Here is a 26,638-nt window from a genome sequence, read left to right on the forward strand (position 1 = left end):
AGACTATTTTGAAGAACAATCTAAATTTAAAAAGTGCTGGGTCATAGTGTTTGCAAATGGTAGGCCCCAAGTCCAAACTCATGTACTGACAGAGAGAGGGAGGGGGAGATGGGAGAGAAAGAGAGTGGAAAATTAGCTAAAAATAAGTAAATTTGGGGTATTTGAATTTAGTGAAACATGTTCACTTTAATAAATGGAACCCTTTTTCACAATTACAGGTTAAGCTATACACATGATAAAAGATGGTATTACACCAGGCTGAAGAGACTAATTCTCTTGCATAGCACACACACACACACATACACACATACACATACACATACACACACACACACACACACATGCACAAACACCAGTTAATCTTGAGGAAATGTTCTCTAACTCTCTGGATGATAATTAGGGAAAGAAAGAATATATGGACTAAATAATGGACTAAAAGACTATAAATCTGAGGATATTCCAAAATGATTAGCTTATGGACTCTGAGAATAATGAAATATTAAATATACAAAGAAAAAATTAACTCTTTACACCTTTTTAAAATAAAATGTGAGTAAAGTGCTTGAACTCAGGGCCTTGTACACTCATTCAGTTTTTCTGCTCATGGGCTGGTGCTCTACCACTTGAGCAATACTTCCAATCTAGCTTTCTTGTCAGTCATGGGGCTTGAACTCTGGGCCTGGGCACTGTCCCTCAGCTCTTCAGCTCAAGGCTAGTGCTCTACCACTTGAGCCACAGTGCTACTTCTGGTTTTCTGAGTGGTTTTTATTGGAGATAAGTAAGAATCTCACGGACTTTCCTGCCCAGACTGGCTTTGAACCTCAATCCTCAGATCCTCAGAGCCTCCTGAGTAGCTAGGATTACAGATGTGAGCCACTGGCAACTGACTGGCTCAGTCTAGCTTTTTGCTGGTAACTGGATATACATCTTTTGGACCTTTCTGCCTGGACTTTGAAGTATGATCCTCAGATCTCAGCAGCCTGAGGAGGGAGGATATGGAGCATGAGCCACAAGTGCCCAGTTAATCTCCCAATTTTTATTTGTACTGGTCCTAAGGCTTAAATTCTGGTCCGGGTGCTTGAACTCAGAGCCTGAGCACTCTTCCTGTGTTTCTATGCTCAAGGCTAGCCCTTTATCACTTGAAACCAGCTCTACTTCAGGCTTTTTTGATAGTTAATTGGAGGTAAGAGTCTCACAGACTCCCTTGTCTGGGCTGGCTCTCAGCCTCTTGAGTAGCTAGGATTAGGCATGAACCACTGGTGCTCAGCTAGTCTCTCCCCCTACTCCCCCCCTCTTTTTTTGCCAGTCCTAGAGCTTGAACTCAGGGCATGGGCACTGCCCGGGAGCTTCTTTTTGCTTAAGGCTAGTACTCTTATCACTTGAGCCACAGCACTACTTCCAGCCTTTTCTGTTTATGTGGTACTGAGGAACTGAACCTAGGGCTTCATGCATGCTAGGCAAGCACTCTACCAATAAGCCATATTCCTAGCCTCCCAACCCCCCCACCCCTTTTTTTTGTCAGTTGTAGGGCTTGAAGTTAGGGTTTGGGCACTGACTCTAAGCTCTTTTGCTCCAGGCTGGCATTCTACCACAGTGCCACTTACGATTTTCTGGTGGTTAACTGGAGATAAGAGTTGTGGACTTTCCTGCTCAGTGTGGCTTTGAACTGTGATCCTCAGCTCTCAGCCTCCTGAGTAGCTAGGATTACAGACGTAAACCACCAGTGCCCAGCTTTTTTGTTTTTAAACAGTACTGGACTGACAGTTCGCTTGCTAGGCAGGTGCTATACCACTGAGCCACACCCTCCAGCCTTAGAATCTCATTTTTAAGAAACAAACTTTAGGCCAATAAAGTACAAGTCATGTGTGTTTAAGTAATGTGTATTCAGCCAATTTCCACACAAAATACCTAATATAAAATAACCTATTACTGCCAGGCACTAGTGGCTCATGCCTGTGATCCTAGCTACTGAGGAGGCTGAGATCTGAGGATCATTGTTCAAAGCCAACCCAGGCAGGAAAGCCCATAAGACTCTTATCATCAATTAAGCACCAAAAAACTAGAAGTAGAATGGTGGCTCAAGTGGTAGAGCTCTAGCTTTGAACAAAAGTAACTCAGAGACAGTGACCAGGCCCTGAGTTCAAGCCCCATAACTAAAAAAAAATAAAAGGAAAGAAAAGAAAAATTCTCTCACTGTGACTTTCTCCAAAGTTTTACATTTTGATTTATTTTTGTTTGTTTGTCGATAGTGGGGCCTGAACTCAGAACCTGGGCGCTGTCCCTCAGCTCTTCAGCACAAGGCTAGCACTCTACCACTTGAGTCATAGCACTACTTCCGGCTTTTTCTGCTTATGTGGTGCTGAGGAATAGAACCCAGGAACTCATGCATGCAAGGCAAGCACTCTACCACTAAGCCACATTTTCAGCCTCACATTTTGATTTATAATCTGAGTCATGGTCCTTTACTGTCCTTTACACCAATCCAGCATTTTGGTGTGCTTTTAACATTGCTTCTCATGTCCTTCAAAGGATCTGTTCTTTGTCATCAGAAAGATGATTTATCACCTGAAAGATAAGATTACACATAGCTACTAATACAAAAAGAATTTGGGGTTGGAGGCATGGTTCAGTTGGTAGGGTGCTAGCCAATGAGTGAAAGTGTCAGGTACTGAGTTCAAGTCCGATCTTGGACCATCAGACCAAAAACAGAAAAAATAAACATAGTCATCAGGTGGGCATAATAGCCCACACCTATAACCTAAGCACTCAGAAGGGAAGCCAAGGAAAGAAGATTAAGAATTTGAGGCTAATACTTGACAAGAAAGGTACTCATTACCTTACTCATGTAACTAACCCTTCTAGTCCAGCATCTTTACAATAATTTTTTTTTTAATTTGAGACTAGAAAGTGACCTTGTGGCTCAAGTGGTAGAGTACCTTGAGCAAAAGAAGCTCAGGGATAGGGCCCAGGCCCTGAGTTCAAGGCCCAGGCCCTGAGTTCAAGCCCCAGGACCAGCAAATAATAATCAATAATAATAATAACAGGTGGCTGGGAATGTGACTTAGTGGTAGATTGCTTGCCTAGCATGCAGGAAGACCTGAGTTTGATTCCTCAGTATCACATAAAGAGAAAAAGCCAGAAGTGGCCCTGTGGCTCAATTGGTAGAGTGCTAGCCTTGAGAAAAGAAGCTCAGGGACAGTGTCCAGGCCCTGAGTTCAAGCGTTGAACTGGCAAAAAGAAATAAAGCGAGAAAGCGAGAAAGCAAGAAAGAGAGAAAGAAAGAGAGGAAGGAAGGAAGGAAGGAAAGAAAGAAAGAAGGAAGGAAGAAAGGAACTTTGTAATATCTTCCCGGCAAATACAAGAGTCTACAGTGCTCCATATTAACTAAATAAATAACTTTTGGATCATTTCTTCATTCTTCATTTCTTCATTCATCCTTTTAAGAATATTAAAAGAGGCAGAGGAGTATGGGAAGGAAGGGGAAGGGGAAACAAAGGGGAGGCAACAATGCTTAATAAGAAATGTACTCGCTTGGGCTGGGAAGGTGGCTCAGTGGTAGAGCGCTTGCCTTGAATGACTGAGGCCCTGGGTTCGATTCCTCAGCACCACATAAGCAAAAAGAAAAAAGCCGGAAGTGGCGCTGTGGCTCAGGTGGTAGAGCGCTAGCCTTGAGCTGAAGAGCTGAGGGACAGCGACCAGGCCCAGAGTTCAGGCCCCACAACCGGACCAAAAAAAAAAAAAAAAGAAATGTACTCGCTATCTTGCCCATGTAATTGTAACTCCTCTATACTGTATTTTCACAATAAAGAAAGAAAGAAAAGAAATAAAACCAAAATGGGCTGTGCTTTCTCGTGTGTGTGTGTGTGTGTGTGTGTGTGTGTGTGTGTGTGTGTGTGTGTGTGTGTGTGTGTGTGTGTGTGTGTGTGTGTGTGTGTGTGTGTGTGTGTGTGTGTGTGTGTGTGTGTGTGTGTGTGTGTGTGTGTGTGTGTGTGTGTCGGTTGTGGGGCCTGAACTCTGAGCCTGGTTGCTCTCCTTCAGCTCTTCAGCTCAAAGCTACTACTGCTCTACCACTTGAGCCACAGCACCACTTCCGGCTTTTTCTGCTTATGTGTTGCTGAGGAATCGAACCCAGGGCCTCATGCATGCAAGGCAAGCACTCTACTTCCCAGACCATGCTTTCTCATTTCTATACCTTGGCACATGGTAATATCTCTGAGTAGTTTTCAGCTAAACTCAAACTCTCCTTCCAAGACCCAGTGGCCTATACTGGCACACCTACCTTGCTGTGCCCAACACTGTCTTAATTCTTTTCAGTACACAGAAACAACAAGGTAAACAAGCTTTTGAATCAGGCATATTTGAGCTGAAATCCTGATTCTATCAGATTTGTGACCTTATACAAATTATCTAAAGTCTAATATCAGGAAAAGAGATATAACATGCTTATTATATCATTCCACACTTAACAGAATTAATAATAACTTACTATACTCACATTGTACAATACTTGCTGGTTAATTTAGCTGACTTTCCCTATTTCTTTTTTTTTGGGGGGGGGGTCCGATCGTGGGGCCTGAACTCTGGGCCTGGATGCTGTCCCTCAGCTCTTCAGCTCAAGGCTAGCACTCTACCACTTGAGCCACAGCACCATTTCCGGCTTTTTTCTTTTTGCTTATGTGGTGCTGAGGAATCGAACCCAGGGCCTCATGCATGCAAGGCAAGCGCTCTACCACTGAGCCACCTTCCCAGCCCAAAAAAACAAAAACAAAAACAGACTTTCCCTATTTCTTGAGGCAAGGGGCATGTTTCTTTCTATACAAGCAGCATTTAATAGACTGACATATGGTAGATAATTAATGATTTTTTATGAATAAATATTATTACTATTACAGTAAAATTAGTTGGCCATTTGAAATACTTTTTGAAATAAGAATACAAGAAAATAAACTTTGATGTCCATTTTTTAAAAAGATCTTGTACTCATAGTATTTTAAGACTTTAAGGTTAATTATGCATATTTTGAAATTCTAAAAAACTTAGTATCTTGCTTGAACCTAGCTGATTATATATACCTAAGGAACTGAATACTGATAATAACTTTTTCATGGTCTATATTAACCACAAAAATTACAAAGCTACACATAGGCTATCTTTGACAACCACTTAGAAAAGTTATAGTACAATAAAAAGCTTTTTTAAACAAAGGGAATTCTCAATATGGAAAGCTTAATTAAAATCCTTTATAGTCCTTCAGGAAATAAGAGGTTTCAAGGTTTGGTAATTTTGACCCAAGAACATTAAAATACACCAATTATTCAATGTAATATTTAATGGCCTTTTCCACTGTTGTATTTAATTAGTTGACCTGAATAAGAGTGCAACTTTAAGTTCCTTTTACTATTCAAAGTGTATTTACTACTCACTTGGAGAGAATGCTTTTATTTTTATATTTGATCATATGTGTATGCATTTTTAAATTTATTTTTTTGCCAGTCGTAGGGCACTCAGGGAATAGGTATTTTTCCTGATCTTTTTTTGCTCAAAGCTAGCACTCTACCAATTGAGCCACAGCTCCACTTTCAGCTTGAGATAAGAGTATCAGGGCCCAGGCTGGCTTCAAACCATGATCCTCAGAGCTCAGCATTCTGAGAAGCTAGGATTACAAGTGTGAGCCACTGGGGACCAGTATGATCTTAAATATGTTTTTAGAGACCTCCTTATGGCAGTACTGGGGACTGAAACCAAGGCCTTGAGCATGTTAGACAAGCACTCTTGCCACTGAGCTATATACCTTCACCCAAAAGTGATAAGAATCATTTTCGCCATTTATTTCGTCTTTTCTTTTTATAGCCAAAGGCAGTTTTATTTAGTTTCTACATGAACTGGATTTTTTTTTTTTTTTGAAAGGGGAGGCTGGTGGTATTGGTTTGAACTCAGAGCTTCCTGCTTGTAGGCTAGTGCTCTACCATTTGAGCATACCGGTTTGTTTGGGGTTTTTTTTTTGGTCAGTCATGGAGCTTGAACTCTGGACCTGGGCGCTGTCCCTCAGCTCTTCAGCTCAAGGCGAGCGCTCTACTACTTCAGCTACAGCACCACTTCCGGTTTTCTGGTGGTTTATTGGAGATAGGAGTCTCACGGACTTTCCTGCCCGGGCTGGCTTTGAACCTCGATCCTCAGATCTCAGCCTCCTGAGTAGCTAGGATTACAGGTGTGAGCCACCGGCACCAGGCTCAGTTATTTTATTTTTTGTGCCAGTATCAAGACTTGAATTCAGAGTCTTGTTCTCCCAGTTGACTTTTATGCTCAAGGCTGGTGCACAATCACTTGAGCCACACCTCCACTTCCAGCTTTTTGCTGGTCAACTGGAGATAAGAGTCTCACACACTTTTCTGCCTTGAACCTCAATCCTCAGATCTCAGCCTCCTTAGTAGCAAGTGTTACAGGTGTGAGCCACCAGCATCCAGCTCAACTGGATATTTTAATATATAAAATGTAATTTTAGTTCTGAAGGATGAACTTTACTTTGGAGTTAGTTTTAAATGCATTGCATAAAGGAATGATTTTATAGTAATATTTCCAAAATTATGCTATAGCACATGGAACCAATGATACAGGTTACAATCCAGGTTTACAATACATGTGATAAATGTTAACTTATAATTCACTGCTTATTAATGACCAATATGTGTTTGACTAGCTTCTAAGAGATCATATACTATATGTATATATATATATATATATATATATATACATATATATGATATATTAACCAAACTCTGCCAACCAATTAAGTAAAAATATTTCTTCTCATTTTACTTAATTAAAAATAAAAATAGCTGGGTGCTGGTGGCTTATGCCTGCAATCCTAGCTATTCAGAAGAATGAGATCTGAGGATCGGGGTTCAAGGCAGCCTGGACGGAAAAGTTCCATGAGACTCTTATTTACAATTAACCACTCAAAAATTGGAAGTGGCACTGTGACTCAAGTGGTAGAGCACTAGCTTTGAACACGAAGAAGCTCAAGGACACCCAGGCCCTGAATTCAAGCCCCACAACCAAGAATAAATAAATAAATAAATAAATAAGTAGTTTATCTCTACGATAGAGTGCATGCATAGCATTAGTGGGGTTTTGGGTTCATGCCTCAGTACAAAAAGAAGGATAAATCAAAAAAGAAAAATTTAATTTTTAAAAGGATTCTTTCCAATACAGACACAGGAACTGGGCACAGGTGGCTCACACCGTAATCCTAGCTATTCAAGAGGCTGAGATCTGATGATAATAGTTTGAAATAGCCTAGGCAGGAATGTCCCTGAGACTCTTATCTCCAATTAACCACCAAAAAGCCAGAAGTGGATCTGTGGCCCCAACAGTACAGTGTCAGCCTTGGGCAAAAAAGCTAAAGGATAGTACCCAGTCCCTGAGTTCAAACCTCAGGACTGACATGTACTGGCACACACGCGCACACACACACACACACACACACACACACACACAAAGTGTGAACTATACTGGGTGCCAGGCACTGGTGGCTCATGTCTGTAATCCTAGCTACTCAGAATGCATGATGGGTCATGATGCTAGGCCAGTTCAGGCAAGAAATTCACAAGATCCCATCTCAACAAATAGCTGAACAACAGTAATGCTCACTACATGGGAACTAAAATGAAGAAGATCAAGGCTCCAGCTGAGCTCAGGCAAAAAGTTCACAAGACCCTATCTCAATAGAAAAGACTAGATACGACCATGTGCACTTGCTATCCCAAATAAAGTACAGAAGCATAAATAAATAAGATTTTCAGTCCAGGCTGACCCAGGCAAAAAGACCCTATCTCAAAAATAACCAGAGCAAAAATGGCTGGATGAATAATCAACAGAGTACACCTCCCTAGCAAGTACAAAGTAATTTTTTTTAATTTTTAAAAAAGAGGGAGGGAGTGGGAGGAGGAAGGGAGATCTGAACTAAGCAAATGGCAGTACTAGAAACAAGAACTGATTTTTTTGGCAGCTGGCAAATTTCTACATTTTGATCTTCTCTAGAATTATATTTACAATGGAGCATAAGAATCAATGGATGTCATCAATTATAACACTTCATGTCAGACTGCTTAGGTTAATGAAATAGTAACACAATTCATAGTGAAATTTGTTCTTAGCCAGGTACCAGTAGCTCACCTGTAATCCTAGCTACTCAAGGAGGCTGAGATCTAAGGATTGTAGTTCAAAGCTAGCCCAGGAAGGAAAGGCCCTGAGACTCTTACCTCCAATAAATGAAGAGCCAGAACCTGTGGACTTGTGAGTGCTAACATATTCCTATGGTTCTGTGATTAAGTTGTACTGGGAGTGGGGGGTTTGTCATTGTTGTTTGTGTTTTACAGTTCTAGGGCTCAAACCTGGGGCATTTAAAAATATGCTAGGCAAGTGCTCTACCACTGTACTTCACTTGACCCTTAAAAGCAGAACTTTCTGCTAGGCGAGGTTGGCTCATGCCTGTAATCCCAGCTACTCAGGAGGCTGGGATCTGAGGATTGAGGTTCAAAGCCAGCCCTGGCAAGTAAAGTCTGTGAGACTCTTATCTCCAATTAACTACCAGAAAACCAGAAGTGGCGCTATGGCTCAAGTGGTAGAGTGCTTGCCTTGAGCTGAAGAGCTGAGGGACAGTGCCCAAGCCCAGAGTTCAAGCCCCACGACCAACGAAAGAAAAAAAAAAAAAAAAACAGAACCAAAGGGAGCCTAAGAGATATGAAGCATAAAAAGAATTCCATGCACACCACGCACACTGCTGTTTGAAGATAGAGAGACATATGAGAAGAAAAGTGAATTGGTTTCTAGGAGTGATAATTAACCCTTGACTAACAGCCAGCTGATATCAAACCTACAAGGAATTAGATCTTGCTAATAGAACACTACATTCACCTGCTGCCCTGTAAATATGAGAGAAACAAACAATTCAGATAATTAAATCTAAATGAAATTACAGATGCCCCCCCCCTACTGATCATAGTGCAATTTATAATTTTTCTACTTTATAATGGTGTGAAACCAGTAAACATTCAGCAGAAACTGTACTTCAAATTATAAATGTTGATCTTTTTACAAGCTAGTGATGTGTGGTATGACACTCTTGGGATGTTGAGCAGTGCCAGCAAACTACATTCTCCCAGTCAGCCACTAGATTTACAATGGCAAATAACTGATACAGAATAAAGTACTGTGTTGCTAAGCTATAATGTTCAATAGATTAGGTGCATTAAACTTAATTTACAACTTAACATTTTCAGTTTACAACAACTTTACCAAAACATAAACTTATTGAAATTTGAGAAGCATCTGTATTCTCTACCTATAGAAAGAAATTTGGGGGCTGGGAATGTGGCTTAGTGATAGAGTGCTTCCTGAGCATGCATGAAGCCCTGGGTTTGATTCCTCAGTACTACATAAACAGAAAAGGCCGGGACTGGCGCTGTGGCCAAGTGGTAGAGCACTAGCCTTGAGCACAGAGAGGCTCAAAGACAGTGCCTAGGCCCTGAGTTCAAGCTCCAGGAGCAGGGGTGGGGAAAAAGAAGAAATTTGGGAACAATAAATTCAGCTTGTTAATTTGTCCTTTTCAAAGGCTAAAGATGTATCTGGTGATTAGAGTCTAAGCCATTTTAAATATTATTTTGAAATGAAGTTTATCTGTTATACAGTTAGAGTTTTGGGTTTTATTTGTGCTGAGGAGGAAGGGGGGTTATGAATAGGGCCCCATGGGTGTTTTGTCATTGGCATGCACTCTTAACTACCAAGTCAGACCCCCAAACCCCATTTAAAAGAAACATTGTCTAAACCTGAATTTTTAGATAGAGTAATACTAACCCTATGTAGATATTAAGTATTTGAAATTGGGAATCCAACTTTAAAACTGGAACTAAAAATGTTAAAAATCTATCAATATTTTAATATAGACTAGATGTTGAAATAGTAATATTTCAGATATGTCAAATTAAACAAGTTATTAGAACTAAACTTACCTAGGTGGGAGTTGGGAGCTCATGCCTGTAATCCTAGCTACACAGAAGGCTAAGATCTGAGGACTAAAGTTGAAAGCCAGCCTGGGCAGACTCGTATCTCCAAATAAGCTGCAAAAAGCCAGAATGGAAATGTGGCTCAAGTGGTAGAGATCTAAACTTGAGTGAAAAAGGTAAAGCAAGAAAGTGAGGCCCTGAGTTCAAACCTCAGTACCAAAACAAAAATAAATAAACTCACCTATTTCTCTTAATTTTAAATGTGTGATTAATAGAATTTTTAAAATGATATATGTGGCTCACATTATATTCTTGTTGGTCACAGCTGGCCTAGATTTTTAGGCTGTGTCCCCTTCCAAAAATGCTCTAAATTGGCAAGGAATGGTGGCTCATGCCTGTAATCCCAGCTACTTGAGAGGCAGAGATCTAGATGACTGTGGCACAAGAGCCAAAGAAAATAAAAAGTTAGCAAGACTCTCATCTCAACAAATAAACCAAGTATGGTGGCACACACTTGGAATCCTAGCAATGAGGGAGCATTGCAGTCTGAGGTCTGCCCACTACAAAATCATGGGACCCTATCCAAAAAATAAAACAAAAAGTGCTAGCAACATGGGTCTACTGGTAGAGCACTTGCCTAACTAGTGACTGATCCTGAGTTAATACCACAGTTAGTACCACAAAAAAAGCCATAAATCAAGATCATAGCTCAAAGTATGCTGTACCCCCCCCCCCCCGCCCACACACAATTCAGTAACAAAAATGGCACATAGCAATTCAAAATACTGGCAGTCCAAATAGTATCATGAATATAAAGAAATCAAATTTCTTACATAGTGCAAGTGGTATTGGACAAAGCAATTTGTCACTATCTCATCAACATCCACAAAAAATCAGTATCACAATTTTACTTCCAGATATATACATATATATGTGTATGTATATATATATATATATATACACACACATACATATATAAACTTATGAACTAGGAGCCAGTGGTTCATGTCTGTAATCCTAGCTACTCAGGAAGCTGAGATCTGAGGATTGTAGGTCAAAGCCAGGCCAGGATGGAAAGGCTGTGAGACGCATATCTCTACTTAACCACCAGAAAACCAGAAGTGGTACAGTAGCTAAAAGTGGTGGAGCACTAGCCTCAAGCAAAAAGAGCTCAGGGACAGTGCCCAGGCCCGAGTTCAAGCCTCATGACTGACAAAAAAAGAAAGGAAGGAAGGAAGGAAGGGAGGGAAGGAAGGAGGGAGAAAGAAAGAAGCCAATGAACATATGTATACCAAAAGGAAAAAAATGCCCTTAGCATAGCACTATTTATAAGTCAGAGGATAACATCTATTCACAAAGTTTGACATTCTTTTACCATAGTAGAGAGTTTTCTGGAATTAACTACCATTAACTACACTTCCCAGCCCACTTTGGTGCGAAATATAAGCCCTAAGTTGTATCATATGAATTCAAATCTAGCCAATGAAACATGAACAGAAGTGATACATAACACTTCTAAGAACTCCCTAAAACTCTCTAACATCATTCTCTACTCTTTTTTTTTTTTTTATGATTTCTGGATGGACACTGATCAATAGATTGAAGCCAGGCATTGGTGGCTCATACCTGTAATCCTATCTACTCAGGAGGCTGAGATCTGAGGATCGAGGTTCAAAGGCATCTGGGGCCGGAAAAGTCCATGAGACTTTTATCTCCAATAAACCACTCAGAAAACCAGAAGTGGCATTGTGGCTCAAGTGGTAGAACTCTAGCCTTGAGCTGAAGAGCTGAGGGACAACACGGAGGGAATACAAAGAAAAAAAAAATGACAGACTTTATAAGCCAGGTTCTCTCAATGATGGAACATAACTCCTTTTTCACCCTGAATGGACTCTATGAACAAGAAATAAACTAACATTTTAAACCTTTGAAATTTTTTCATTAGAGCAGTTAGTATTAGAGCTCTAAAAATTGAGTAATATCCAAAACTTAGAAACAATTCACATGTCTATTACCAGGAGAATGGATAATCATAGCACAACTACAAAATGGAATAGAATATAGTTAGAATGAAAAAAACTAGACCTATTGGGGGGGGTTCGGTCGTGGGGCCTGAACTCTGGGCCTGGGCACTGTCTCTCAGCTCTTCAGCTCAAGGCTAGCACTCTACCACTTGAGCCACAGCACCACTTCAGGCTTTTTTCTTTTTGCTTACGTGGTGCTGAGGAATCAAACCCAGGGCCTCATGCATGCAAGGCGAGCGCTCTACCACTGAGCCACCTTCCCAGCCCCCAGAGGGTAGTTTTCAGAAAACACTAAATCTGCAGTTGTGTCAGAGGTTAAGAGTGGTCTTACATGTATTCTTCCTTCTAACTTTATCGTTGGATCCTCATTCCTTATACTTGGGTCAGAAGTCTTGTGGAGACTATGCCCTTAATCTTGCAGTTTAGCTAATTCCAAGTAAAGAATAAAATTTTTTAAACAATGTGACATACTACCTACATAATCTAGATAACAGAATAACTTTGGCTACACTGGGGAAAAGATCTTGCAGAATACAATGGAAGGAGACAAGGTTTATGACATACAAGGCAGAATTAACAAGACTTGACTGAATGAATGTGAGTGGGTGGATGAAAAATCAAGGATGGATCCATTAGAAAGAGTAAAAGGAAGAAGAAATAAATAAGTAATCCTTGCTATTCAGGAGGCTGAGATCTGAGAATCATGGTTTGAAGCCAGCCTGGCAGGAAAGTCTGTGAGACTCTTATCTCTAATTAAATCAGAAAAAAGCCAGAAGTGGGGCTGGGGCTCAAGTGGCAGAGCGCTAGTCTTGAGCAAAAAGAGCTCAGGGACAGTGCTCAGGCCCTGAGATCTAAGCCTCAGGAGCGGCAAAAGATAAATATTTTTTTTAATCCAGGAAATGGGAATGTGGGATTTTTTAATTGTTTATTGTTGTTGCAGGGGGGGGGGGGCTAAGGAGGGCACAGAAATGGAGGAGGGAGGAAGGGTGAACAAATGCAGTTATGGTATTCAATATATACTCTATAAAAAATGAACTATGCAACTTGTGGGCAGAACAAGAGGGGACAGCTGGGGAAAAAATGGAAATGGGTGACACTGTCCACGAAAAACTATACTCATTACCTGATTTATGGGATTATAATCCCTCTGTAAAACTCCTTAAAGTTATATTTTTTTTTTAAAAGGGAGTTTTAGACATGGCTCAAGTGGCAGAGTACCTGCCTAGCAAGCTCAAGACCCTGACTTTAAACCCGGTTGTGCAAACATACACATATAAATAAAAACTAGTATAGAAAACAAAATACTGTTTACATTATCTAATTGGCATGTTCTTACCTACTGTACTGTTTTACATCAGTCATTACCTGAGTTGGATTTTGGTGATATGTGCAAAGCAGACTTCTAAATAACTAGTCCTAGATTAATCAGCTTCAAATGGTTTTTAAGCTTATAGAATCTTGTTAGAGTACTTTGAGATTTATAGAAAAGAAATTGAGGGGCTGGGAAGGTGGCTTAGTGGTAGAGTGCTTGCCTTGCATGCCTGAGGCCCTGGGTTTGATTCCTCAGCACCACATAAGCAAAAAGGAAAAAGCCAGAAGTGGCGCTGTGGCTCAACTGGTAGAGCGCTAGCCTTGAGCTGAAGAGCTAAGGGACAGCGCCCAGGCCCAGAGCTCAGGCCCCATGACCGGAACCAAAAAAATTAAAAAAAAAAAAAAAAGAAAGAAATGTACTCATTATCTTGCCCATGTAATTGTAACCCCTCTGTACAGTATTTTCACAATAAAAAATAAATTAAAAAAAAAAAAAAAAAGAAAAGAAATTGAAAAGTACAGCTTATAACCCCTTCCTTCACCCCTCCTTGGCTTGACTTAATTTAAACATTTTTCATCAAATGTGATATCTGTTACTTTTAAATTAAAAACATAAAATAACACTTGAAATTTAAAAAAAATTTAAAAAGAAGACCTGGTGCCAGTGGCTCATACCTATAATCCTACCTACTCAGAAGGCTGAGATCTGAAGGTGGTGGTTCAAAGCTACCCCTTGCAGGAAAGCTCATGACACTCTTGTCTCTAATAAACTACCAAAAAACTAGAGTGTAGCTGTGTCTCAAGTGGTAGAATGCTAGCCTTGAACAAAAAAAGCTCAGGGACAATGCCTACACCCTGAGTTCAAGCCCCAGAACTGGCAACCCCATCCTCCCCCAAAAAAGGATGAGCAAGGGCTGGGAAGATGGCTCAGTGGTAGAGTGCTTGCTTGCATGCCTAAGGCCCTGGGTTCGATTCCTCAGCCCCACATAAAGCAAAATGAAAAAAGCCGGAAGTGGCTCTGTGGCGCAAGTGGTGGAGCGCTAGCCTTGAGCTGAAGAGCTGAGGGACAGGGCCCAGGCCCAGAGTTCAGGCCCCATGACCGGACCCAAAGAAAAGAAAAAAAAAAAAAAAAGGATGAGCAAATTAAAAGCTCACAGAGAGCTTTCACTATATTTGATGTCAGTATAACATGTGGAGGAGATGGGGACAAACAAGTCGTTTAAGGATTCAGGTGGACCTGTTGCAACAATGAGAAGTACAAAATGTCATGTCAAAACCAGCTTTACAATGTCGGTGTGGGGGGAGGGGAGGGGGGTATGATTGGGTGGGGGGAGGGGGGAGGCTGGGAAGGGAGGTGAAGGGTAAACAAAGGAGGAGGCTGCAATGCTTGGTAAGAATTGTATGCATTATCCTGCCCATATAATTGTAACCCCTCTGTACAATATGTTCTCAAATAAAATAAAATTAAATTAAAAAAAAAAAGCTCACAGAACAGTGGAACTTATCAGATTATAAGAAAAAACTGTGAAATAAGATTAACACTAAATGGTATTCATATATATTTTTTTGCTCATGTAAGTTTTTAATCTATTTATTTTTTATTTTATTTTTTTATCAGTCATGGGGCCTGAACTCTGGGTCTGGGTGCTGTCCCTCAGCTCTTTAGCTCAAGGCTAGTACCCTATCACTTGAGCCACAGCACCACTTCTGGCTTTATCTGCTTATGTGCTAAGGAATCGAACCCAGGGCCTCTGGCTTGCAAGGCAAGCGCTCTACCACTGAGCCCCTTCCCAGCCCCATTCTGTTTATATGTTACTGAGGAATTGAACACAGGGCTTCATGCATGCAAACACTCTACCCAGCACATTCCCAGCCCTATTTTTTTTTTTTTTTTTTTTGTCAGCCGTGGGGATTGACTCTTGGCCAGGGCACTGTCCCTCAGCAATTCAGCTCAAGGCAAGTGCTCTACCACTTGAGCCACAACACCATTGGAAATAATAGTCCCACAGACTTTTCCTGCCTGGGCTGGCTTTGAACTGTGATCCTCAGATCTCAGCCTCCTGAGTAGTTGGGATTACAGCCATGAGCCACCGGTGCCCGGCTATGTTTAACTTTTTGTGGAACCTCCAAAAATTTCCACCAACAGTGCAATAGTCTTTTTGTTTCCCCATGTCCCTGCCTTTGTTACAGCATTTGGTACTGTTTGATATCTTGATTTTATTTTTTAATTAAAATTTTAAAAATATTTTTATTAGCATATGTTACCTTACAAGTGGGGTTTATTATAACATTACCATATACTACAATGTACCTAATCAAACTCATATATCATTCTCCCTTATTTTCCTCAATTTTGGACCATCTGCCTTCCTCTAGTTACTTGCTTGGCTGGTGTTCTACTATTTGAGCCATACCTCCAGTCTAGCATTTTGTTTGTTATTTTAGAGATGGAGTCTTGAGGACTGTCCTGCCTGGGTTGGCTTTGAACTACCACCTTCCTGGAATAGGAGTTGGCCGTCAGTGCCTTGCCTGTTTATCCTTTTAGTATTAATGATGTTATCTCATGTCTAATTGACTTACTCATTCTTTTTTTTTTTTTTTTTTTTTGGGTCCAGTCATGGGGCCTGAACTCTGGGCCTGGGCGCAGCGCTGTCCCTCAGCTCTTCACTCAAGGCTAGCGCTCTACCACTTGAGCCACAGTGCCACTTCTGGATTTTTTTTTCTTTTTGCTTATGTGGTGCTGAGGAATCGAACCCAGGGCCTCAGGCATGCAAGGCAAGCGCTCTACCACTGAGCCACCTTCCCAGCCCCTGACTTACTCATTCTTAATCAGTGTAAGTCACTCACATTCTAGTTATTTCACTCATGCTTAGGACTCCAGTTCTTTTTCTTGCTTTGGCTGCTAATGGGGCAAGTCTTCCTGCATGTCTACAAGACTCCTCAAATATAACTATACAAAATCGAATCAATATTTTAACCTCCTCTTCTTTACCCAAAGGAACCCAAAACCTATTTATTTCTTCTTCCTTTTACTCTTTCTAATGGATCCATCCTTGATTTTTCATCCACCCACTCACATTCATTCAGTCAAGTCTTGTTAATTCTGCCTTGTATGTCATAAACCTTGTCTCCTTCCATTGTATTCTGCAAGATCTTTTCCCCAGTGTAGCCAAAGTTATTCTGTTATCTAGATTATGTAGGTAGTATGTCACATTGTTTAAAAAATTTTATTCTTTACTTGGAATTAGCTAAACTGCAAGATTAAGGGCATAGTCTCCACAAGACTTCTGACCCAAGTATAAGGAATGAGGATCCAACGATAAAGTTAGAAGGAAGAATACATGTAAGACCACTCTTAACCTCTGACACAACTGCAGATTTAGTGTTTTCTGAAAACTACCCTCTGGGGGCTGGGAAGGTGGCTCAGTGGTAGAGCGCTCGCCTTGCATGCATGAGGCCCTGGGTTTGATTCCTCAGCACCACGTAAGCAAAAAGAAAAAAGCCTGAAGTGGTGCTGTGGCTCAAGTGGTAGAGTGCTAGCCTTGAGCTGAAGAGCTGAGAGACAGTGCCCAGGCCCAGAGTTCAGGCCCCACGACTGGACCAAAAAAACAAACAAACAAATATATAAACAGAAAAGGCCAGAAGTGGTGCTATGGCTCAAGTAGTAGAGTGCTAGAATATGTCATTTGTAGGAAAATGGATGAACCAAAATTATGTTAAGTGAGGGAAGCCAAGCTCAGAAAGACAAACAAGCCAGGTGCTGGTGGCTCACACCTGTAATCCTAGCCACTCAGGAGGCTGAGATATGAGGATCACCATTTAAAGCCAACCTAGGCAATAAAGTCTGTTAGACTCTCATCTCCAATTAACCACCAGAAAACTGGAGTGGCCCTGTGGTTCAAAGCAAAAAAGTTCAGGGACAGTGTGCAGGCCCTGAGTCAAAGCCCATGACTAAAAATTAATAGTTCTTTTTTTGTTGTTGTTGAAATAAGTGACATTGATCAAGATATACTGTATTCATAAACTGCTTTTTTCAATGAGAACTCTTTTGTAAAAATTAAATAATACAAAATTAAAAATAAGCCAAGTGCTAAGGAATAGAACCCAGGGCCTCTTGCATGCAATGCAAGCACCTTCCTAGCCCCAAAACATTTAATTTTTAAAATAAGTGGCATTATTATATAACTTTCATCCATGTATACGTGTAAAAATGAGACAAAAGTGACTGATTTTCTGACCTATACCAAAGTCATTCATGGTTCAATACAACTCAGTTATTAGTGTCTACAACCCATAATTTTCTATTCCAAATCATTTTTAAAGTACCATTCTCAATAGTACTGCAAACCATCTGGAACTACTTAACTTTGCCAGCCTGCTGAGATATGTGTCTCCCCCTTGGGAAGCCCATCCCAGATTAAATAAATGAAAACATGATGACACATAGCTCTAAAAAAGAATTCAGTTTTTTCCCCTTGCTGGATTAAAACAGATTTATCCCTAATATTGAATAATTTTTAAAAAGAATAGTATTGTTCTATTTAACCTCACAGTAGTAACATTTGCTACAAGATCACTTATGGATTTATTAGAAATTATTTCAGGAGGTGGAGATGTGGCTTAGTAGTAGAGTGCATGCCTATCATGCACCAGGCTCTAGAATCAGTCCCCATAGCAAAAAGGAAAAAAAAGGGTGGGAAATAGGAGAAAATAAGGCAAGAAGGGAAGGAAAGATATGGGAGAAGGTAAGGGAGAGAAAAGGAAATTTTTTTTTTTCATCAGTAATGATAGTACATTGTTTAATTGTCTTCAGTTAACCAAAGCCTCAGATTTCCTGGTATAGAATAGGAAATAGAGAAGGAAATTTTAATAGTGCATCATTAGAAAATATGTAATTGCTTCAGGAATATCTTAATTTTTTTTGGCGGTTGTGGGACTTCTCTGGGCCTGGGTGTTGTCCCATAGCTCTTCAGTTCAAGGTGAGCACTCTACTGCTTGAGCTACAGCGCCACTTCCGGTTTTCTGGTGGCTTATGTCGATAAGAGTCTCAAGGACTTTCCTGCCTTGGCTGGCTTTAAACCTCCATCCTCAGATCTCAGCCTCCTAAGTAGATAGGATTACAGGCATAAGCCACCAGTGCCTGCAACAGAGGTCTTTCTAATCCATTAACTTTTTTTTTTTTGGTTGGTCGTGGGGCCTGAACTCTGCCTGGGCGCTGTCCCTCAGCTCTTCAGCTCAAGGCTAACGCTCTACCACTTGAGCCATAGCACCACTTCCGGCTTTTTTCTGCTTATGTGGTGCTGAGGAATCGAACCCTGGGCCTCATGCATGCATGGCAAACACTCTACCACTCAGCCACCTTCCCAGCCCTCCATTAACATTTTAAAGTAATTTTTCTTTTAATTTTTAAGATACAGTCTCACTATGTATTTTAATGGCTGACCTCAAACTTTGATCCTACTGCCTCTGTATCATGGGTACTGAGATTACAGGCTTGCACCACCAAGTCTGGCAATTTTTAAATTATTTTTCTTTCAGAATGTTACATTTTATCTATCTGAGGAATATGTAAAAATATAAATTTTCCATTTTGAAGATGAAAGGCAAAAAATTCCACCTTAATTTTTGGAAATCTGCTTTGAAATTGCCAACTTATATTTTGTTAATTTAAGCCTAGATGCCTTATCTAGAGTTTTTTTTTTTTTTGCCAATCCTGGGGCTTGAACTCAGGACCTGAGTAAACATGGTCCTTGAGCTTCTTTTTGCTCACGGTTAATGCTCTACCACTTAAGCCACAGTGCCACTTCTGTATATGGTACTGAGGAATCAAACCCAGGGCCCCACTAAGCCACATTCTCAGCCCTAAATAATTGATTTTTTAAAAAAATTTAGTCAATGGAAGTGGCGCTGTGGCTCAAGGGGTAGAGTGCTCGCCTTGAGCTGAAGAGCACAGGGACAGCGCCCAAGCCCAGAGTTCAAGCCCCATGACCGACCAAAAAAAAAATTTTAGTCCTGAACTTTCAGTTTGCCAAAATGAAGAATGTCATGTGTCTGAAGTTCCTACTCCAAAATGTGAAAGAACCAAAATAGTGAGGAAAACATGTCACTGTCTGGGCGAAGGTGGCTCATGCCTATAATACTAGCTACTTGGAAGGCTGAGATCTGAGGATCATAGTTTAAAACCAGCCTCGGGGCTGGGAAGGTGGCTCAGTGGTAGAGTGCTTGCCTTGCATGCATGAGGCCCTGGGTTTGATTCCTCAGCACCACATAAGCAAAAAGAAAAAAGCCAGAAGTGGCGCTGTGGCTCAAGTGGTAGAGTGCTAGCCTTGAGCTGAATAGCTGAGGGACAGCACCCAGGCCCAGAGTTCAGGCCCCACTACCGGACCCAAAAACAAAATTAAAAAATAAAATAAAGCCAGCCTAGTCAGGAAAGTCTCTGAGACTCCAATTAGCCAACAAAAAGCCAGAAGTAGAGCTGTGGCTCAAGTGGTAAAACACTACCTTTGAGTGAAAAACCTAAAGAACAGTGCCCAGGCCTGAGTTCCAATTAGTTCCAGCACACACACACACACACGCACACACGCACGCGCGCACGCCACTTTCTTTTCTTTAACTTTTCCTAAAAGTAATTAAAGAAAAAAATCAAACCCAGGGCCTTCACAAGTAATTTCAACTAGTGTAAACGTTTTTTGTCAGTCGTGGGACCTGAACTCTGGGCCTGGGTGCTGTCCCTCAGCTCTTCAGCTCAAGGCTAGCATCTCTACCACTTGAGCCACAGTACCACTTCTGGCTTTTTCTGCTTATGTGGTGCTGAGGAATTGAACCCAGGGCCTCATGCATGCAAGGCAAGCACTCTACCACTGAGCCACCTTCCCAGCCCAACAAGAGCACACTTTAAAACAATATCAAGAAACACTTGTATTTCTCTTCAGAGATTCTCAATCTGTTTAATAGTCATACATATTTCTAAATACTGACAGAAAAATGCATTATGAAGCTAGTATTAAATGTGGTGTTATATTCTTTAGTCCCAATTATCAAATTGATAAATATATAGTTCATGTAAGTTCATTCAGGAATTTTAGTATCACTTGACTGGCATGACAGTTTTCAAAGATTTAAGAATTCTCAAATTAACTGGGCACTGGTGGCTCATGCCTGAATCCTAGCTACTGAGGAGGCTGAGATCTGAGGACCATGATTCTAAGCCAGTTAGGACAGGAAAAATCCATTAGACTCATATCTCCAATTAATCACTTGGAACAAAAGAAAGAAGAGAGTAGAGAGAAGAAGGAAGAAGAAGGAGGAAGAGGAGGAAGAAGAGGAGGAGGAGGAGGAAGAAGAAGAAGACAAAGAAGAAGAGGAGGAAGAAGACGAAGATGAAGATGAAGAAGAGGAAAAAAAAAGAAGAAGAAGAAGAGGACAGAAAGAAGAAAAGAAAGCTTTTTTTTTTTTTTTAACTTGAGCAAGGGTTAGCACCCTGGTGCTGAGTTCTAGTCCTAGAACCAGCATTTCTCAAACATAATGAGTAAAAGAAACAGCTTTCTTGGGGGCGGGGGTGGGGGGGGGGGGTGGGGGGAGTGGAAGTGGCAAGGGAACTGGGCCTGGATGCTGTACCTTAGCTTTTTTATTCAAGACTGATGCTTCTCCACCTCTGGCTTTTGGGGGTTAATTGGAGGTATGAGTCTCACGGACTGTCTTGCCCAGGCTGACTTTGAACTGCAATCCTCAGATCTCAATCTTTTCAGTAGCTAGAATTATAGACATGAGCCACCAGCACCCAGGCAAGAAAATCATTTAAAAAATATTTCTATTTCCGCCAAATAAGTAATTCCCAACATACTAGTAATCACAATTATTTCTAAGCACTTCCTCAAAAACTGGAAAAACAGCATATCAACTCTATCAAGGAGAGTTCTGAAGTTCAGAGACTATATTAAAAAATACTAGAATCAGGCTGGGAAGTTGGCTCTGTGGTAGAGTGCTTGTCTTGCACACATGAGGCCCTGGGTTCGATTCCTCAGCACCACATAAGCAGAAAAAAAGCTGGAAGTGGTACTGTGGCTCAAGTGGTGGGGTGCTAGCCTTGTGCTGAAGAGCTGAGGGACAGCTCCCAGGCCCAGAGTTCAGCCCATGACCGACAAATATATATATACTATAATCATTTCTGCATAATTTGTCTTTATTGCATCTGAACAGATGTATAGTTTTCTCATCTGTAAAATTAAGTGCTTGAACAGAAAAATGTTTTATCTCTAACAAGTTTTACTGTGTTGATTCTTGTGACTAAGTCATATGCTCTTTTTTTATAAATAAGATAAAAACTAAAGGTGTCATTATGGGTTTTTAAAACTTTTTTAACCCATACATACCTTAAAGATACTTTACATAAACAAGCCAGCCATTTTAAAAACACCCAGCCTGATTAAAAACAGGCTAACAACATCTGAACAGAGCACATTATAAAATCTGATTTTATATGAAATCTCTTAAGGTTGACATATTTTCACTTTTAATTTTGCTAACTTTATTTCAAACCAAAAGTTCTGTTCTCAAAATTAATCATTTCCCCCCTCATATTAAAAACACATACCATACCATCATCTTATATAGGTTTCATTTTTTAAAATTATTTATTTAAAGATGTTCATGGTTATACTAAATTAGCGATCTTTTAAAATTCTTTTAACATTCTCTAATGTTTGAACTATGTTCCTTCAATTCTGTAACTGCATTTGCAGAGGTAAAAATTGTCAAAACAATGCTAGTCTAATGATAAGACAAATTCCCTCACTTTGATAAATATTTCCATTTTAAGTAAAATCTTTAAGTATCTTTAAATATTACCCAAGAAATGACATTTCATATTCCTTTTCTCTGATAGTTTATAAAGACAAGAAATACTCTAAACCGTTAATGCTGTTTATCCCTGGGTGGTGGTTATTACACGCCATGTTTTTTATTGGTTTCCTCCCCCCCCCCAAAAAAAAATCATTATTCCCTTGGTAACCAAATATTATTTTAAAATTAAATTTTAGATAACTTATAGAGTTTGAGACATCAGCAGAGTTCACTTACAGTAGATTTGTTAAATGGTTTTTCCTTTTGATAAATGGCTGCTTTAACAAGAGAATGATTTGATCAGGTGTCTACTGGGCTGGATGATGAGTTAAAAAAAAAGAGCTTTATTTTCAAGGCCCTTCTTTCACTTAAGCTTTTGAGAAAATCCAAGTAAATTTGAACTTAACTGCAGTGAACCATGCAGTATTAAACTTCTTGAATGGTCAGAATAACACCTTTCATTTCAATTATTAGCTGGATGGCAAAAGATTCAGGTTTACCAACGTTTTCAGAGACTTCTTAGTATTCCCCTTTTGTCATTATTTCAGGACAATTCCAATTAGAAAGAAACGCAATTGTAAACAGTTTCTATTTCAAGCCCACAAAAACCAGTATTGGGATGAAAGGCAAAGCCTTGACCTTTCTATTTTAGACTTACATCTGGGTAGCAAGCCATCTGCTTTCCCTCCACTTCCTACCCCATCTGCTTAATGGACTGAAAATACTGCACCTAATTGCAATTTTATCAAGCCAGCCAGACTTTTCCACTTTAACCAATTATGATCCTGCTTTTCACCTGAAGGCTCACTTGGCCAAAATGTGACTTCTCCTTCCCACCTCCCTCCATTAGGAGCAGCCAAATGCCTCTGAAGACACTAAGGCTACCCGTGGTGTCTTAAACCATCTATCTACAGAGCTCTCCACTTTCAACCCTAGCGCCTTGATGGAAAACATCTATACTCCAGTCTCTCTGCTCATCCGGATCTGCGGGTCCGGTATTGGCATTGCTGCGGTTACGCAGGAGGCACCTCACAGCTCAGTCTAGAAAGAAGTCGCGGCGGTCTGTGCCGCTAAACAACCGGGGAGCCAGCCCGGGAAAGCCAGACAGGGGGTGGGAGGAAAAACCTCCGGAAAGAAAGGTGTTGCAAAGGAGGAGGGGGGCGGGGGGGGGGGGGGGAGAAGCTCAAGACTGGGAGGAAAGACCTTCCTTTCCGAGGCAGGGTGTGTGTGAAGTGAAGCAAGAAGCCGGCGGCCGATGTGCAAGAAGGGGGAAAGGGAAGGAGGGGTCGGAGGCGGGCGGGAGGGCCGGGTGGGAGGCCGGCGCAGGGACGCAGGGCGGCCGTGGGCAGCGCACAAGCCCCCCGCCCGAGTCCGAGCAGCGGGGGCGCTTTCCGCAGCACTAGGTGCGGGAGTGAGAAGCGTGAAAAAGATCACAGTCGGGGGGATTTTGTCTTTGAAGGGCGGCGGTGGGGGGGGAGGGGGCGGGTGGCGGGGAGCTTCGTCCGAGGCCGGCGCCACCAGGACCGCGGGCCCACCCCTGGCCGGGCCCCGCTACTTAACTATTTGTAGAGCTGCTGCAGGCACAGGTCCAGGCTCTCGCCCTCCACCTCCTCGCGGGTGATGCGCTCCGACAGCGGCCGCGGGAGCGGGGGAAGCGGCGGCAGCTGGGGCTGCGGCGGCGGCGGCCCGGCCGAGTGCCCGGGAACGGCGGCCGCCGCCTCTGCCGCCGCCGCCTCCTCTTCCTCCTCCTCCTCCTCCTCCTCGCCCTCAGCCGCCGCTGCCGCCGCCGCCGCCTCCTCCTCCTCCACCGCCTCCTCTTCGGGCTCCGGGTCTGGGTCTTGCTCTCCCTCTTCCGTCGCCGCTATCGTCGCCCCCTCCTCCCCCGGTTCCTCGACCGAAGCGTCGGCCGCCTCAGCGGCTCCCAGTTCGGGTTCGGGTTCGGACTCGGGTTCGGGTTCTGGCTCCGGCTCGCCGCCGCCGCACGGTCCACGAAACTCGCCCAAGAATAGCTCTAGGAAGCGCCGGTAAGTTTTCTCCTCAGGGATGCAGCCGGCCATCACTGCTCATGCCCAGGGGTCGACCGGGGTGGGAGGAGGAAAGGAGGTGGGAGAAAGCCCAGCCAGGGGAGGGGGCTGCGTGTGAGCCTCGAGCTCCCGCTCGGATGGCTAACCGCCGCACCGGCACGAGCGATCAGCACTAGGTTGCCTGGAGAGGGCTCCCGCAGGCGTGCGCGCCACCGAGGGAGGACGTGCGCGGCCCCGGGGGTGGGGCGGAGCGCGCCGCCCCTCACGGGTCTGGAGGGAAAGTTGGTGGCGGGCACGCGCGCGGGGTCCAGCGGCGGCCCACCCTCAATCCCTACCGAGAGCTCAGCCCACGCTGCTTAGAGACTGTCCCCATGGCAACCGGTTCTAAGAATTTCAGGGTCCTTCCCGTCAAGTCCTCGGAGTCTGAAGGACATAAGGACTCCAGATGTCCTTAGTGGATGGGGACCCTAGTCTCCAAGAGTGACCTAGGACAGCTAGCTCCGAGTCTACCTCTTGGCTACCTCTTGGATTGCCTTTACTTCAGTTTTCCTTAAGACTGCCGCACACACTGTACACCTTTTGTTGATGACACTCATTGGGTAATGGAGGCTGAGGGACAATCATCTCACCGGTAGATTCTCTCATTTGATTCTGTGAAGTGATGTGATCCCCATTGCTCAAAAAGACAAGATTGAAAATTAAGTTAGTAATTTACTTACTTTGGTGTCTCAAAACTTGTAGCCATGGCACTGGAATTACAACCCAAATCTTAGGCTCCAAAACCTGTTAAATGCTTTTTTTCCTTAACTTGCCCCTGAAAAATTCATCAGTACATGTATCCAAAGGGCCTTGTTTGTATAGGGCTTTGTAGCTGACAAATTGTTTTCAATCCTTTAATCCTTACCTCAGTCTCTTGAGGTAGAAGCTATTACCATTATGATTTTTTAACAGATGAGGAAACCAAGCTTTAAACACAATGACTTTGCTCAAGGTCATAGGCAAGTGATACAGCACGAATTGGACCTGGTCCATGAGGAGCACAAATTGGACTTGGTCCATGAAGAGATTCCATGCATTTCACCCATTAGTAGTTTTCCACCATACTAAGACATTATTTTTAATTTATATGTATGATGCATGTCTGACTTTATTACATAGTAGAGTCTGTATTTTTTTCCTGTATTTTCTTTGCTCTTCTTTTCATAACCTCCTGTGTCCCTTCTTTCCTATGTTGGAAATGAAAGGACTTTGATTCTAATTTTTTTACCAATTGATATACACATCTATTATTAACTCTTGCTTAGAGTGGAAAGGAAGAAGTTGTAGTGTTATACAGCCATTTGGATGATAGCATCATTACTGAATACTGCCATGTCCATAGCAATATGTAATTCCGAAAACAGTGATTCTTTGTCTGCTTTGAAAAATATGTTCCCACAAAGTATCACCCCATTCCATTTATTGTTTCTGGGTTTCAGTTGGATTTAGGATCTGAAAATGCACTTGCAGGTAGTTATTCATGGCAAAGGAGTCTCCACGCCAACTGTTTTCATATTGTAGTTTTCTAAATCCCTGACCTGATACTGTTATTTTAAGATTAAGTGGGTTGAATTTACTAATGTACATTATGGCATCATGTAAATTAGAGTTCCATGCTCTCTCCTAGCTTGAGATTAAATAATACATGATAGAAAATATATAGTGAGTAATGCACTTGAGTTTTCTAAAACTATTTTTCCCACAAGGTAAAATGGAAAGACCCAATAAGTCTGTTTCCAGACATACTAAATGTATTTATGTATTTTAAAATGCTACTCAGTATAAAGCAATTTCTCTATGCCAAGCATCTTTAAACTCACTTCTCTGTTTTCAATCCACCTGTTCATTTCCATTTTAGAAAATGTAGAAGACTGACAACGTTTTTAGGCTACAAACCTAAATGTCCACAGTTTTAAATTCCAGCAACTGTTAATATCTCAGAATTTGACATGATGACATTTAGTTCAAGAGTACATAGCTGTCAGCTTTAACAATTCATATCAAGCTACACCTTCCTACTTCATAATGTGGTTGCGTTCCTCATTTACATGACATTTATTTGTGACATTAATTTATGACTCAACCCACATATCAAAGGAAAGTGATGTATGTTGGTGAAACATTACTTCTAAGAGTAAAAGAAAAAGCCCACACCTGTATATTACTATAAATGAGAGGCGTGTTTGCTTATATTCATAAAGATATTCCTTCACAAAGACCAATGCGGATCCTACTGCATCCATTTAACAAAGTAGCTTTGCCAGGTTGCTGACAGTAGTGCTGTGATCTCAGAGTAGCTGTGTAGGATGATTTTGCCATTGTCAAGAAGTCTCTAGTAGGGCACTGGTGGCTCATGCCTGTACTCCTAGCTACTTAGGAAGCTGAGATCTGAGGA

General features: G+C 41.7%; 1 protein-coding gene across 1 annotated transcript in view; it reads right to left on the reverse strand.

The window, feature by feature from the left end:
• Ppm1e (protein phosphatase, Mg2+/Mn2+ dependent 1E) overlaps positions 1 to 24,306 on the reverse strand; it is a 113,636-nt gene extending 89,330 nt beyond the window's left edge. The window contains exon 1 of the mRNA XM_042690834.1: positions 23,741 to 24,306. Coding sequence (XP_042546768.1) covers positions 23,741 to 24,237 — 497 coding nt within the window. The 5' untranslated portion in view covers positions 24,238 to 24,306. The remainder of the gene's footprint in view (positions 1 to 23,740) is intronic.
• Positions 24,307 to 26,638: the final 2,332 nt, after the last annotated feature.

Source organism: Dipodomys spectabilis, unplaced genomic scaffold (assembly GCF_019054845.1).
Source record: "Dipodomys spectabilis isolate Male_0828 unplaced genomic scaffold, ASM1905484v1 ptg000004l, whole genome shotgun sequence".
Classification (NCBI taxonomy): Eukaryota; Metazoa; Chordata; class Mammalia; order Rodentia; family Heteromyidae; genus Dipodomys; species Dipodomys spectabilis.